We start from the raw sequence: 17,358 nt of genomic DNA, 5'->3' as shown, positions 1-17,358 counted from the left end.
GCATGGCGTTTCTCTCCAGCTCACGTCTGGTGTTGTAGGTCCGGGGCGTAGCATCGCAGGCAGGACGTGCTGAGAGTTGTACTTATCCAGTTGTCTATATCTGATCATCAATATTAAGAAAAAAAATCTAAAAAATTTAAAATTTATGCTTTATGTAGTTTTACTTTATGAACAATTGGTTGACCTGGTCCATCTATGTATTCCCAATCGAATACTACAGGTGAAATGGCCAGTTGAAATTTTCCACAAAATATTAGTTGTTCTCTGCTGGTTTCAAAATCAAAGCCCATCTTAGGGGACATACTGTAGAAACAGGAGGTACGAGGTAGTGTATTTATCTATGTACTAAGTTCCGTACAGTGAAACTATGGATTGGCTGAACTTCTTTTTAGAAATATTTATGCAACAGTAGCAAAGTAAATGTCTGTTCTGCTCTACTAAGGTGTACTGGCCGGATAAAGGACCAGAAGATTCCTATCTCAACCACCTATGAAGGAGCCCAGCCAGAAAAGAACTCATGACATCACACATTGGATGGGCCTCCATCAAGATTCCTTGGTCTGGTATGTCTGACCATTGGGACAGTTGGGCAGCGTATAGCAGCCCACGGCTAGAAGTTGCCCATAGCTTCTGAGACAGTCCTACCAATCTTAAGCACCAGTCAAGGGTAAACTGGATAATTTCCAATTTCATTGTTTCAAGGTTAAAGGTAGACCCAAGTTCCTCAAGTTCAACCAATATCGTAACATGTTGATTCAGAGGAAGGCAAAAGCCCCATGATGTAGATGCTAATAGCCCAATATTAGGGGAAAAATTCCTTCCCGACTTCACATACGACAATCAAATTAGTTCCCTAGACTATATCCCCTCACAAAATCTAGTACCCATAACCTCTAATATTATATTTTCCAAGAAAGAACATCCAGGCCTCCTTGTACTTGTTTAGTGAAGCTCAATTTAAGCTCAATGAAACACATAGAAGGGAGTGGATCCACAAAGATCAATATGGACCACCGATGACCCAAGGGCCTTGTGTTGGTCTTCCCCTCCAATTTAGGACAATTCCCCATATCGAAAATGCTTACAGTGCAGTTCAGTTGGGAACGAGAGTCTCACCAACAGGTATCATACCAACCAGAGCTAGGTTCCTTTTCTTCATGGGCCCCATACTAGACGTAATATTTTGCTTCTACTGTATGTACTACAATATAGATGACAAATTACAAAGAACCGAAAACAAGACATTTTCTGGATAATGAAGTAGCTTACCTACAAATGTAGTCGCCCTTACAAGCGTCTAGTGGTGCCAGACAGTTGGGCTTCTCTTTTGACTCATAAGAACAAGCAGGAACGATGGTTTGCCGCCTCCGCTCCGCACAGGCTATGTCTTCACAAGGACAGAAGAGCAGTTCACTGGTATACTCAGCTGGAACTCGGTCAAAAAACTTCCTCAAGGCCTTGTGACACTTGGAACGGTTGCAAGAGTCAGTCCGTGGCATGGGACGTATGCACAGGCCTACATACTCTGTTCGTAACTTCTGGCAGGTGGGGTCCACGTTGCAGGCTTTTGCCGCATCAAGGCAACGATTAACTTGGGTAACTTCATTTTCAGACCCTGAAAAAAGCGATAATAGATGAGCGAGACACTGAGAAGTGACGCAGTGAATGAATTACGAGAGCGTCAGTAATGTGGCCTCATGTCAGATTAGAAGATCTCAAAAATAGACCTCAAAATGTGTGGACCACAAGACACGGACTTGACTTCCTTTCAAGGTAACCACTATTTAAGCACATGAAGCTTACATTGCTTTGCAACTATACATGTTTGGGAACTGAATACTGGTACTGACCTGGGGAATCATATTGCCAGGTCAGTTTTACCATATTATAAACATGATAAATAAAAAACACAAAAAACTATTTTGGAATTGCACTTTTTTTTCACTGCACTTGAAATTTTGTTCCTGCTTTCTACTCAATCAAATGATAAAATAAATGGTGTCAATCAAAAGTACAACTTGTTCCGCAAAAAACAAGCCGTCATATGGCTACGTGGCTCGAAAATTAAAATAGTTATGGGCTGAAAAAATGGAAATGAAAAAAAAAAAAAAAAAGGGAAATTGGCCGTGGCGCGAAGGGGCTAACAAGGTCTTTGTTTCCCCCCATACTCAACTTTGATGTGGTCTGTGGTCATAAATCAACTGAGGAAAGTGAAAAAAGAGACAGATAAAAGAGTTACAAACTCTTTCATTAGACCTTCAGAACAAGATCACAGGATCTCTGACAGATTCTCATTTAACCCATTCCGCAGCCGGCAATAGCGGGTGCAACACAGAAGCTATAAAAGGCAAAATTTTTAATGTAACCTAATTACAATAATTTTTTTTTAGCCAAAAATACATGCATTTAAGTAAGAGAAAAAAAGTGTCCCCCAATGATGGACAACCTCTTTAAGTCAATTGGCGCTAAAGAAACCTATAGAGTCTTAGAGACCAATGATATCAATAGAGATGAGCACATTTTCTTTCAAAAAATTTTTTGGGGTTCAATTACTCCGAATTGGCTAAATTATTTGATTCTGACCAAAGCATAGTAAACAGAGAGGAGGGAAGAGGTTAAAAAGGAATAAAAAACTTGCGGAGGCAGAATAGGTAAGGGATGGGACAAGGACAGAGGAGTATAATTTTTTAGGGTTTTTTATCCCCTTCCTAGTCCTTGAAAAAGGGCGAATTGTGCGAATTTAATAGTTTTGTGCGAACAGAATCACAAAAAAACATTGGATTCTGGTGAATCTGAATATTTGGTGAACTTCGTGATGAATTTTATTTGTTATGAAGATAATTAAAGAAGATCATTTACTTTTTCCTCACAATGTTAATTTCTGTAAGAAGTTTCCGTGCTATGTCATTTTTGCCAAGTAACTTTTTCCTTGATTAGGTCACCATTCTTTTATTTGTGGGGTCCGACTTCCAGGATCGTTGCTAAACGAAACAGCTGCATTAATTTATTGTCTCATCCGGAACTGTGGTTCAGTCCTAATCAAAAAGCTTCACAGGCTCTTCATTCTGATGATTGCCGAAAGTCAGATCTCCACCAATCAATCTCTAGAGTACACCTACAATACAGCAGACTGCCTCTCTGTGATGCACTGACTTGTTCTATTCTCCTCCCACTGAAGCAGCAGAAATCATGAGAAGGTTACATACAACACCAGCAGCTTCACCATAAAAAATGTCATAAAGTAGCTGAAAAATAATAATACTAGTAAGGGGGGGAGGGGTGATTAGGTTTATTAGCACTTTAGATTATTTAGATGGATAACACACACCACATAAATAAACACAGATCTGTAGACAAATCACAGTTATTTCATTCAGTGTGAAGGAACATTTCAGAAGGTGTTTCTACAACTTGCTTGAAGGGACTTTCATGATGATTCCATCAGGCTCCTTCAGGGGATGATTTTTATTTTCAGCTATAAATGATTCTCTGTTTACATTTTGCAGGAGGTAAGATGAAAGTAATAGAAGACATTGTCATATAAAAAAGCTGTGGTAAAATGTGACCCCCTGCGTGTCGTCCCTCCTGCAACTGTGCAATCACCTCTTATGTGCCTCCCGCAAACAGTTCTTCCCCACCATCCAAAATCAGCAGCATTGGCCCGGCTAGGACGGGTCATACATCTAATGGACAGGGCAACTTGCATCTGCGTGGCCTGTCCCTATGAACAAGCGGTATGGACAATATATAGCTTAAGAACTACTCTATTCCTCTTCTCGAACCTCCTTAAAAAGTTTCAAACCATTTTTGAGATGTCATAGAGAAACGGTGATTTGGAAAATAATATCTTCACAGATCACTTAATCAAAAGAGCAAAGGTCTTGGCCGGACACCATCTTTCCTCATTCTTTTAAACAATATAGACACCTTTTCTATTTGCTTATATGCAAGCATTTTGGACTAAAAATACTTTTTGCAATAGTGTGTTGCATTTTTGCACCATTGACCTTCTATTAACTCTTGAGTTGGACAGTCTATAGCTGGCTGCAGAATGAGTTAAACAGTTTTTCCAGGCCCAAAAAAAACAACCAAAAAATCCAATCTGATTATTCCGGTAATGACTCCCTGTGTTACCTATATTTTTGGTCCTTGTGGTCTGTTATTGTTTATGTTTTAAAGCTCCTGCCAGCTATCCCTCTATGCCTCTAAGATGAATTTACCAAGAAGCAGAGCTGACTCTGTCCCACAGTCCAGACACTCCCACCCTCAGTGTCCACCCATTCCACAAACAAAGCACCATCTTGAGACTCCTATACAGTCTCAAGATGGTTAAATCTCTGCCCACACAGTCCCTCCCCCACCTAACATTCCTAGTATACACTAACACTCTCCTGCCATCTGTAATGTTCCAGGTGCTGATACTGGGGCAACACAGTACTCAGACAGCCAAATGGTGCAACATTTTTAAGGAAACCTAATTGCAAAAATTGTTTTTAGCCCAAAATACATGCATTTATGAAAAAGACGTCCTTCCAAAGGTCTCCATATCCTTAGGATACAGACTCTACGCTAGGGACCGGCTGCACCTTAATGGGGAGGGTGCAGCTGTGCTGGGGGAGAAAATGGCTAGAAGGTTGGAGGAGTGTTTAAACTAGTGATTGGGGGGGAGGGTATTCATTTTATAGGTGGCGAAGATAATGCAGATAGTGACCTGGGCACAAATAAAGAAATTGGGGGTGGGGTTAGAACAGTCAATAATGTAAGAAGGAATAGAGGTACAGAGAGATACATAAAATGCATGTACACTAATGCCAGAAGCCTCACCAACAAAATGGAGGAATTAGAATTAATTTTGTTGGAAAATAATTATGACATGGTAGGGATATCTGAGACGTGGCTGGACGAGAGCCATGACTGGGCAGTTAATTTACAGGGCTATAGTCTGTTCAGAAATGACCGTACAAACAAGTGAGGAGGGGGGTGTGTGTTTATATGTAAAATCATCCTTAAAACCTGTCTTGCGGGAGGATATATGTGAATCTAATGAAAATGTAGAGTCCCTGTGGGTGGAGATAAGGGGAGGGGGGAAAAATAATAAATTACTGATTGGGGTTTGTTATAAGTCTCCAAAAATAATGGAAGTAGTGGAGAATATCCTCGTAAAGCAAATAGATGAAGCAGCGACTCAAGGAGAAGTCATTATTATGGGAGACTTCAACTACCCTGAAATACATTGGGGGACAGAAACATGTAGTTCAAGCAAAGGAAATAGGTTTTTGACAACTATGAGAGACAATTACCTTTCACAACTGGTTCAGGACCCAACAAGAAAGGGGGCACTGCTAGACCTAATATTAACCAATAGGCCAGACCGCATATCAAATATACGAGTTGGGGGTCACTTGGGTAATAGTGATCACAAAATAATACGTTTTCATGTATCCTTTAACAAGATGTGTAGTAGAGGGGTTACAAGGACACTAAACTTCTGGAAGACAAATTTCCAACGGTTGAGAGATGATCTTAGTGCAATAAACTGGGACGATATCCTGAGACATAAAGCTACACAAAGCAAATGGGAGACATTTATTAACATCCTGAATAGGACCTGTGCACAATATATACCCTTTGGGAATAAACATGCTAGAAATAGGAGGAAACCATTATGGCTAAATAGAGCTGTAAGGGGCGCAATAAGTGACAAAAAGAAAGTATTTAGAGAACTAAAGCAAGTAGGTAGTGATAAGGCATTAAATAAATATAGAAAATTAAATAAATTCTGTAAAAAACAAATGAAGGCAGCAAAGATTGAGGCAGAGAGAATCATTGCCAGAGAAAGTAAAAATAACCCCAAAATATTCTTTAACTACATAAATAGTAAAAAACTAAAAAATGATAGTGTTGGCCGCCTTAAAAATAGTCTGGGTGAAATGGTGGATGAGGATGAGGAAAAAGCCAATATGCTAAATGATTTTTTTTCAACCGTATTTACACAAGAAAATCGCATGACAGAAAACATGATTAGTGATAACAAAAATTCTCCATTAAATGTCACTTGCTTAACCCAGCAGGAAGTATGGCGGCGTCTAAAAATCACTAAAGTTGACAAATCTCCGGGCCCGGATGGGATACACCCGCGAGTACTGCAGGAATTAAGTAACGTCATAGATAGACCATTATTTTTAATCTTTAAAGATTTCATAATAACAGGGTCTGTACAACAGGACTGGCGTATAGCAAATGTGGTGCCAATATTCAAAAAGGGGACAAAAACTGAACTTGGAAATTATAGGCCAGTAAGCTTAACCTCTACTGTGGGTAAAATCCTGGAGGGTTTCCTAAGAGATGCTATACTAGAGTATCTGAAGAAGAATAACCTCATGACCCAATATCAACATGGGTTTACGAGGGACCGTTCCTGTCAGACTAATCTGATCAGTTTTTATGGGGAGGCAAGTTCCGGACTGGACCAAGGAAATGCAGTGGATGTTGTGTATATGGACTTTTCAAAAGCTTTTGATACGGTTCCACACAAAAGGTTGATACATAAAATGAGAACAATGGGGATAGGGGAAAATATATGTATGTGAGTTAAGAACTGGCTCAGTGATGGGAAACAAAGGGTGGTTATTAATGGAAAACACTCAGACTGGGTCTCCGTTAACAGTGGGGTACCACAGGGGTCAGTATTGGGCCCCCTTCTTTTTAACATATTTATTAATGACCTTGTAGGGGGCATACAGAGTAGTATTTTAATATTTGTAGATGACACTAAATTCTGCAGGGTAATCAATACAGAGGAGGACAATTTTATATTACAGGAGGATCTATGTAAATTAGAAGCTTGGGCTGATAAATGGCAAATGAGCTTTAATGGGGATAAATGTAAGGTAATGCACTTGGGCAGAGGAAATAAAATGTATAATTACAGTTATATGAAAAAGTTTGGGCACCCCTATTAATCTTAAGCTTATTGTTTTATAAAAATTGGTGTTTTTGCAACAGCTATTTCAGTTTGATATATGTAATAACTGTTGGACACAGTAATGTTTCTGCCTTGAAATGAGGTTTATTGTACTAACAGAAAATGTGCAATCTGCATTCAAACAAAATTTGAAAGGTGCATAAGTATGGGCACCTCACCAGAAAAGTGACATTAATATTTAGTGGATCCTCCTTTTGCAAAAATAACAGCCTCTAGTCACTTCCTGTAGCTTTTAATGAGTTCCTGGATCCTGGATGAAGGTATTTTTGACCATTCCTCTTTACAAAACAATTCCAGTTCAGTTAAGTTTGATGGTCGCCGAGCATGGACAGCCCTCTTCAAATGATCCCACAGATGTTCAATGATATTCAGGTCTGGGGACTGGGATGGCCATTCCAGAACATTGTAATTGTTCCTCTGCATGAATGCCTGAGTAGATTTGGAGCGGTGTTTTGGATCATTGTCTTGCTGAAAGATCCATCCCCTGCGTAACTTCAACTTTGTCACTGATTCTTGAACATTATTGTCAAGAATCTGCTGATACTGAGTGGAATCCATGCGTCCCTCAACTTTAACAAGATTCCCGGTGCCGGCATTGGCCACACAGCCCCAAAGCATGATGGAACCTCCACCAAATTTTACTGTGGGTAGCAAGTGTTTTTCTTGGAATGTTGTGTTTTTTTGCCGCCATGCATAACGCCTTTTTGTGTGACCAAACAACTCAATCTAGGTTTCATCAGTCCACAGGACCTTCTTCCAAAAGGAAATTGGCTTCTCCAAATGTGCTTTTGCATACCTCAGCCGACTCTGTTTGTGGCGTGCTTGCAGAAACGGCTTCTTTCGCATCACTCTCCCATGCAGCTTCTCCTTGTGCAAAGTGCGTTGTATAGTTGCCCGATGCACAGTGACACCATCTGCAGCAAGTTGATGCTGCAGCTCTCTGGAGGTGGTCTGAGGATTGTCCTTGACTGATCTCACCATTCTTCTTCTCTGCCTTTCTGAAGTTTTTCTTGGCCTGCCACTTCTGGCCATAACAAGAACTGTCCCTGTGTTCTTCCATTTCCTTACTATGTTCCTCACAGTGGAAACTGACAGGTTAAATCTCTGAGACAGCTTTTTGTATCCTTCCCCTGAACAACTATGTTGAATAATCTTTGTTTTCAGATCATTTGACAGTTGTTTTGAGGAGCCCATGATGCCACTCTTCAGAGGAGATTCAAACAGGAGAACAACTTGCAAGTGGCAACTTTAAGTAGCTTTTCTCATGATTGCATACACCTGGCTATGAAGTTCAAAGCTCAATGAGGTTACAAAGCCAAAAAAAGTGCTTTAGTAAGTCAGTAAAAAGTAGGTAGGAGTATTTAAAACAAGAAAATGATAAGGGTGCCCATACTTATGCACCTGTCAAATTTTGTTTGAATGCAGATTGCACATTTTCTGTTAGTACAATAAACCTCATTTCAAGGCAGAAACATTACTGTGTCCAACAGTTATTACATATATCAAACTGAAATAGCTGTTGCAAAAACACCAATTTTTATAAAACATTAAGCTTAAGATTAATAGGGGTGCCCAAACTTTTTCATATGACTGTATATGCTTAATTGTAAAACACTGGGCAAAACTGTCACTGAAAAAGACCTGGGTGTATTGGTGGACGACAAGCTCACGTTTAGTGGCCAGTGTCAGGCAGCTGCTGCAAAGGCAAATAAAATAATGGGATGCATTAAAAGAGGCATAGATGCTCATGAGGAGAAGATAATTTTACCTCTATACAAGTCATTAGTGCGACCACACTTAGAATACTGTGTACAGTTCTGGTCTCCGGCGTATAAGAAAGACATAGCTGAACTAGAGCGGGTGCAGAGAAGAGCGACCAAGGTTATTAGAGGACTGGGGGGTCTGCAATACCAAGACAGGTTATTACACTTGGGGTTATTTACTGTGGAAAAAAGAAGGATTAGGGGTGATCTTATTACTATGTACAAGTATATGAGGGGACAGTACAAAGACCTTTCTACTGATCTTTTTACTCTGAGGCCTGAGACTGGGACAAGGGGGCATCTTCTACGTCTGGAGGAAAGAAGGTTTAATCATAATCACAGACGGGGATTCTTTACTGTAAGAGCAGTGAGACTATGGAACTCTCTGCCGCATGATGTTGTAATGAGGGATTCACTACTAAAATTTAAGAAGGGCCTGGATGCCTTTCTTGAAAAGTATAATATTACAGGTTATATATACTAGATTCCTTGATAGGGCGTTGATCCAGGGAACTAGTCTGATTGTCATATGTGGAGTCGGGAAGGAATTTTTTACCCCAATGTGGAGCTTGGTGTTTGCCACATGTTTTTTTTTTGCCTTCCTCTGGATCAACATGTTAGGCTATGGGTTGAACTAGATGGACTTAGTCTTCCTTCAACCTTAAAACTATGTTAGATGTTCTCTTTTGTCTCTACAGATGAAAGTGCTTTTGCCTCAATTTTAATGATAGGTGAGGGCTAAGCGCCCGAAACTCTACATTTTATTACTACAGACGTACAGTTACTTTCTAAGGTCAGCACATATCCTGACTACACAGATCTCTGGTAAGGTGGAAGGGCAGCACCAAAACATTCCTCTCCAAGTTTCATAACATGAAAAATTTGGAGATAGCTCAACTTGGTGACAAAAAAAATGCAATTTTCCCATTTTGAGGTTTTTTCTGTTTACGGTGTTTACAGATCAGATAATTATTTTTAGATTTTTATAGAAAATACTTTTCTGGATGTGATAAAACCATATACAGTACAGACCAAAAGTTTGGACACACCTTCTCATTTAAAGATTTTTCTGTATTTTCATGACTTTGATAATTGTACATTCACACTGAAGGCATCAAAACTATGAATTAACACATGTGGAATTATATACTTAACAAAAAAGTGTGAAACAACTGAAAATATGTCTTATATTCTAGGTTCTTCACAGTAGCCTCCTTTTGCTTTGATGACTGCTTTGCACACTCTTGACATTCTCTTGATGAGCTTCAAGAGGTAGTCACCAGAAATGGTCTTCCAACAATCTTGAAGGAGTTCCCAGAGATGCTTAGCACTTGTTGGCCCTTTTGCCTTCACTCTGCGGTCCAGCTCACCCCAAACCATCTCGATTGGGTTCAGGTCTGGTGACTGTGGAGGCCAGGTCATCTGTCGTAGCCCCCCATCACTCTCCTTCTTGGTCAAATAGCCCTTACACAGCCTGGAGGTGTGTTTGGGGTCATTGTCCTGTTGAAAAATAAATGATGGTCCAACTAAATGCAAACCGGATGGAATAGCATGCCGCTGCAAGATGCTGTGGTAGCCATGCTGGTTCAGTATGCCTTCAATTTTGAATAAATCCCCAACAGTGTCACCAGCAAAGCACCCCCCCACCATCACACCTCCTCCTCCATGCTTCACGGTGGGAACCAGGCATGTAGAGTCCATCCGTTCACCTTTTCTGCGTCGCACAAAGACACTGTGGTTGGAACCAAAGATCTCAAATTTGGACTCATCAGACCAAAGCACAGATTTCCACTGGTCTAATGTCCATTCCTTGTGTTCTTTAGCCCAAACAAGTCTCTTCTGCTTGTTGCCTGTCCTTAGCAGTGGTTTCCTAGCAGCTATTTTACCATGAAGGCCTGCTGCACAAAGTCTCCTCTTAACAGTTGTTGTAGAGATGTGTCTGCTGCTAGAACTCTGTGTGGCATTGACCTGGTCTCTAATCTGAGCTGCTGTTAACCTGAGATTTCTGAGGCTGGTGACTCGGATAAACTTATCCTCAGAAGCAGAGGTGACTCTTGGTCTTCCTTTCCTTTTCTTGCCATAATACAAATTCTAACAGTCTATTCAGTAGGACTATCAGCTGTGTATCCACCTGACTTCTGCACAACACAACTGATGGTCCCAACCCCATTTATAAGGCAAGAAATCCCACTTATTAAACCTGACAGGGCACACCTGTGAAGTGAAGACCATTTCCGGTGACTACCTCTTGAAGCTCATCAAGAGAATGCCAAGAGTGTGCAAAGCAGTCATCAAAGCAAAAGGTGGCTACTTTGAAGAACCTAGAATATAAGACATATTTTCAGTTGTTTCACACTTTTTTGTTAAGTATATAATTCCACATGTGTTAATTCATAGTTTTGATGCCTTCAGTGTGAATGTACAATTATCAAAGTCATGAAAATACAGAAAAATGTTTAAATGAGAAGGTGTGTCCAAACTTTTAGTCTGTACTGTATGTGTATTTTTTAATATCGCTATTTTTAATTAGGGAAAAGGGGGGTAATTTGTAATTTAAACTTTTTTTTTTTTTTACTTTTTACTGTATTTTGTAGTCCCCTTATGGACTAGAACTTGTAATTGTCTGATCGCTTGTGCTATAGACATCAATATCACAGTATTGCTGAATATAGCAAAAATCACACAAGGAAAGCACAGGAAGCTATTAGAAAATAACCTATTGCTTAAATCAAGTTTTTGTGTTACATCTACAGTGTTTTTGTAAACATTTTTGTCAGTTTTATTCAATTTCTATCTTAAAAAAAATAAAAAAATCTTTAGACCTCTAACCTCGTATTGTTTCAGGAAAAATACATGTACATTAGCCTCTATAGACAGACTCTGACACTATCAGATGAGCATGTGCAAAGGCCATTGTGAAGAGAGAGGGAGCAGGGAAGCTGTGACTTCTCCTCCTGTGATTGGGGGATCCTGTGTAATCAACTGTGTATAGAAGTGTTATCAGTCATTGTAATCCTGCCTCTGATGAAAATGAACCTGCTGAAAACTCTTACTGAAAGTCTAACAAAGCCCCAGTGGCCATTATGAAAATAGCAACAGAACTAGTTTCGGTTTTTTAATATACACTGCTCAAAAAAATAAAGGGAACAGTGAAATAACACATCCTAGATCTGAATGAATGAAAGATTCTCATTGAATACTTTGTTCTGTACAAAGCTGAATGTGCTGACAACAAAATCACACAAAAATCATCAATGGAAATCACATTTATTAACCAATGGAGGCCTGGATTTGGAGTCACCCCCAAAATTAAAGTGGAAAAACACACTACAGGCTGATCCAACTTTGATGTAATGTCCTTAAAACAAGTCACAATGAGGCTCAGTATTGTGTGTGGCCTCCACGTGCCTGTATGACCTCCCTACAACACCTGGCCATGCTCCTGATGAGGCTGAGTATTGTGTGTGGCCTCCACGTGTCTGTATGACCTCCCTACAACGCCTGGGCATTCTTCTGATGAGGCTGAGTATTGTGTGTGGCCTCCACGTGCCTGTATGACCTCCCTACAACACCTGGACATGCTCCTGATGAGGCTGAGTATTGTGTGTGGCCTCCACGTGCCTGTATGACCTCCCTACAATGCCTGTGTGACACCCCAGGGGTCTGGTTGCCACAGTGATAGAGATATTACGTCTGAGAGCAGGTGGGAGGTCCTTTGGTCAGGGATCCTGTGCATGCCACACCTCCTGCCCAGTCTTGGGAGGGGAAGGACTTCCCCTATATAAACCCGGGGCTGAGGCAGGGTGAGTGAGAAAGAAGACAGAACAAGAGTAGAGAAGAGAAGCAGCATAGCAAGAAACATCAGGAGCTCTGTGGGGAGCAGTGTTACAACGAGTCAGGGGCTGGCAGCTGCAGAGCTCGCCCTGACTCAGAAGATTTCTTACCGGACCCGGAGTCCGAGGCTGTGGGGACTAACTCCTACCCAGCAGCAGAAACCGTCCGGCAGAGGATTTCAGGTCCTCTGGCCCAGAAGCCCGAAGGCACGGTCACACGCGTGGGACCAACACCGCCATCGTGGAGCGGAAGCCATTAGAAGGCCCCGAGTCACCGGCCATACGGGTGAGCACCACACGGTACACTCAGGGACGTGGGCTACTTATTCCCGCCTCTAGCAAGGTAGCCAGAAGAGTACAGTTAGTTGGGAAGGCCTACAACTCCGCCTGGCCAGGGGAGATCCCATCTGCTCAAGGACTGACCAGGCCCCTATCACTAGCAAGTACTCCGGGAGGGTCTATCTTTGTCACCAGTAAAGACCCTGAACTACACCGCACCGTCTCTGAGTGGTTCCTGCTACCCCCATCATCCACGTCGGCTGCCCTGAGGCCATACCCCTCCCGTTGGGGGTTATACCATCCACGCTGCACCATCCTTCCACCGGCCTCAGCGGTCTGCCCTGCAGCGGCAGCTCCATAGCTGCATTCAACGGGTGGCGTAGTCACCGACCATCTACTGCTAGTACATCGCCGCTCAGTTTGACTCCCTGGGCACGGACCGGGTCGCCGCCACGAGACTACAACCCTCAAGAGATCCGGCTCCGGGTAAGCTCCCGCGTGCGCAACGCAGCGCGACACAGGCCCAGGGGCGCGTCAACTTTGGCGTAGTCGGCAGGATCTCGTGCCCGCAACCACCGGGTACTGCGTGCCTGAAAAGCAAAGACTGTTCAAACTTACCAGTGGTGAAGATTCCCACTATCCGTGGAGGTTTCCCGCCATCCGGCGCCATCTTCTACCTTCTTCCCGCCATCCGCGAAGTTTTCCCGCCATCCGGCGCCATCTTCAACCTTCTTCCCGCCATCCGTGGAGTTTTCCCGCCATTGGACGCCATCTTGAGGACGCCGCGCGGGAAGAAGAGGGGCGTGGACTCCGAAAGCGCGCGAGAACTGAAGCCCCGCCTCACGTCCGGACGTTGCGTAAGGTCCTGGAAGGAGCCCAGCAGACGCCGACGTCACCGGAGCGCGACGGAAGGTCCTCAACCCTGACGATCCACTGCGGAGCCGCGGCCTACGGAACAGGATCATCGCAAGGTAGGCCACGGTCCACTAGGGGGGAGGAAGATGTCGGATACGGAGGAGAGCTTCACTGCCTCAACCCCCGCCAGCGCCACCGCTGCTGCAGTTATGCCCTTCACCATGCCCTATATCCCGGGAGCAGCTTGGCTACCCCAGTACTCAGGGGAGTCACATACCCTGCATGACTTTAGAGAAAAGCTGGATAGCCTCTTCCAGGTGTACCCCCTCACAGAAGAGCAAAAAGTGAGCATCCTGGTGGCCCAACTAACTGGGGCAGCCAAAAGGGAAGTAAAATCCTGGCCACCTGGGAGGAAGACTGTCGCAGGGATACTAACCCGGCTGAAGGACACCTTTGATACCCGCACCTCAGCCGAGATTAAGCTTAGATTCTACGGGTGCAAGCAGCGAGCGCATGAGAGTATAAGGGACTATGCACTAAACCTACAAGAGGCCCTGAGGGCCATAAAGCAGACTGACCCTGATGGGGTGGGAAACGAGGACAGGCTGTTGACTGAACAATTTATAGAGGGTTTATATTGCAATGCCCACCGAACCCAGTTGCGGGCAATGGCCTTACAGGATCCCCATCTAGACTTTGCACAGTTCAAGGACAGAGCCATCCGGGTGCTCCGAGAACCGGCACCGGGTGGCGTTGTGACCCACAGGCGCCCAGCTATCACTTACCACCAGGAGGCGGCGCCCTTGTCGGCAGGGCCTGTGGGAGCTGATGCGCAGGCTTTGGACAATGACCCGGCTCCAGACCTACGCCATCAGGTCCAAGAGCTAGCTAAGAGCGTTGCTGCGCTAACCCGAACTGTGCAGTCTTTACAGGTTTCCACCCCAGGGAAGATCCAGCTGGCATCCGGACCGGAGGACATCCCGTGGCGTCGACCAAGGAGGACCCCACCGGCCAGAGGAAGACCCAGTGACCGATACAGCGAGGACGGACGACCCATCTGCCGCCGCTGCAATCAACCCGGACATATGGAAAGGTACTGTTCTTTAAACGGGCACAACCTGGGGTAGAGGGCCAACCCCCAGGAAAAAGATCACCAGGCCCATCGAACTGGCGCGACAGATATGTGGGAGGACGTCCAGTCTTGCCTGTGGTACTGGATGGCATTCCCATGAGTGCCCTACTGGACACCGGGTCACAGGTCACCACCATCCCGTACGTGCTCTTTAAGCAGTACTGGAATGACTCGGATATTACCCGCTACCCTGACGACGACTTGAGTATCATCGCCAGCAATGGCCAGCCCGTGCCACAGATCGGATTTAAAGAGGTGACCATCAAAATCGGTAGAGTCGAACTGGCAGCACAGGGACTGATCATTGTAGACATTGACAAACATGAGAGCCACCCAAAAATAACTCTAGGAACTAATGTAATTGAAAATTGTCTTGCAGAGGTGATTTTCCTTCTACAGCAGGTTGCCAAGAACGCCAGCTCCGGCGAGCAGCGAGTGCTCCAGAAAGAGATCCGGGCACTGATGCGACGGCAACAGGTGGAACTCTCCGGCGGTGAGATTGGTAGCGTAAGAATGTGTGACCCTTTCCCTATTGCCATGCCCCCAAAAAGTGAAATGATGATTTGGTGCCGGGCAGCTATTGGTCTGAGAGGTAGAGATTACCAGGCAATGGTAGAACCAGTTTACTCAGACAGTAGGCCCACCATTTTGACAGCACGGGGGGTGGTCAATGTACGCCATGGGAGGGTGCCCGTTCGCATAATCAATATCGGGGAGAGGGAAGTGTACCTGCCCCGGTATGCCACGCTAGCAAAATTATATACCATCAACCAAAACTCTATACAGTCTGTGGAACCCTTGCCTCCATCTCACCCGGAGGAAGGTAACGGCTCTAAGAAAGTAATGGAGGATTGGTGTCAGCAACTACACTTGGGAACTGACTCCACTCCCTCCCACCAGAAACAGGGAGTCTACCGGGTGGTTCAAGAGTATGAGAGAGTGTTTAGTAAACACCCGTTAGACTTCGGGCGAGTCAAGGGGGTAGAACACCGCATCCGCACGGGAGATCATCCTCCCATAAAAGAGAGGTATCGACCCGTACCCCCTGCACATTACCAACACGCCAAGGGGATGCTTAGAGACATGAAGGAGGCTGGGGTAATCCGGGATAGTTGTAGCCCCTGGGCAGCCCCGCTAGTTTTAGTCAAAAAGAAAGACAACACCATGAGGATGTGTGTAGATTACCGGAAAATCAACCGTATCACACACAAGGATGCGTACCCCTTACCAAGGATAGAGGAGTCATTGGCTGCTTTAAGGTCTGCTAACTTCTTCTCTACCTTGGATCTCACTAGCGGGTACTGGCAGGTTCCTGTAGCAGAGGCGGACCGGGAGAAGACCGCATTCACCACCCCGATGGGACTTAGCGAGTTCACCTGCATGCCGTTCGGACTCTGCAACGCCCCAGGAACCTTCCAACGATTAATGGAGTGCTGTCTGGGCCACAGAAACTTCGAGACGGTCCTGTTGTACCTGGACGATGTCATCGTATACTCCAAAACTTATGAGGACCACCTGAAACACCTGGCGGAGGTGTTCGAAGCTCTGGCGAGTTACGGCCTAAAGGTGAAACCCTCCAAGTGTCACCTCCTGAAACCAAAGGTGCAGTACCTGGGACACGTGGTGAGCGCTGATGGAGTGGCTCCCGACCCCGATAAGATCACCGCAATTAAGGGATGGCCAAGCCCCTCCAGCGTAAAAGAAGTGCGGCAGTTCCTCGGGTTGGTAGGCTACTACCGAAGGTTTATTCCCGGTTTCACCAAAAAGGCAGCGCCTATGCAGGACCTCCTGATAGGCCAGTCCCGGAAGGCCAAGAACCAGAAGCCGCCCTTCAAATGGGAAGAGCTAGAAGAAGAGTCCTTCCGCCAGCTGAAGATGGCCCTCACGGGGGATGAAATCTTGGCGTACCCGGATTATAGCCAGCCCTTCATCCTCTACACCGACGCCAGTAACATCGGGCTAGGAGCCGTACTGTCCCAGATCCAGCAGGGGAAAGAACGAGTAATCGCCTACGCCAGCCGAAAACTGCGACCCACCGAAAGGAACCCCGAGAATTATAGCTCATTTAAGCTAGAGTTCCTGGCCGTGGTATGGGCAGTCACTGAGCGCTTTAAGCATTACCTTGCTTCTTCCCGATTCACCGTGTACACGGATAACAACCCGTTGACACACCTGGACACGGCAAGACTCGGTGCCCTGGAGCAGAGGTGGATGGCCCGTCTGTCCAACTACGAGTTCATAATCAAATACCGGGCAGGGCGCTCCAATACTAACGCGGACGCCCTGTCCAGGATGCCCAACCTGCCGGACGAAGGAGAAGATCCGGAGGGACTGGAGGAAATTGAACTCCCTGCGTTCCACCGTCATGGGACTATCCAGTATTCCCACCGGGTAAGGAGTAAGCAGGCTGCTACGTTGAACCCCTTACCTCACTACAACTGGGCGGAAACGCAAGACAGCGACCCTGCCGTCCGACTGGTGAAGGAGATGCTGACTCGGCCGGAGGCTCGC

The 17,358-nt window shown here is 44.8% G+C and overlaps 1 protein-coding gene across 1 annotated transcript in view; it reads right to left on the bottom strand.

Moving 5' to 3' along the window:
• GFRA4 (GDNF family receptor alpha 4) overlaps nucleotides 1–17,358 on the bottom strand; it is a 673,071-nt gene that overhangs the window by 16,848 nt on the left and 638,865 nt on the right. The window contains exon 5 of the mRNA XM_073649280.1: nucleotides 1,270–1,615. Coding sequence (XP_073505381.1) covers nucleotides 1,270–1,615 — 346 coding nt within the window. The remainder of the gene's footprint in view (nucleotides 1–1,269; nucleotides 1,616–17,358) is intronic.

This window comes from Phyllobates terribilis, unplaced genomic scaffold (genome assembly GCF_046119375.1).
Source record: "Phyllobates terribilis strain yellow unplaced genomic scaffold, ASM4611937v1 Scaffold_1__5_contigs__length_1240528914, whole genome shotgun sequence".
NCBI lineage: Eukaryota > Metazoa > Chordata > Amphibia > Anura > Dendrobatidae > Phyllobates > Phyllobates terribilis.
This window is presented reverse-complemented; position numbering and strand designations above follow the sequence as displayed.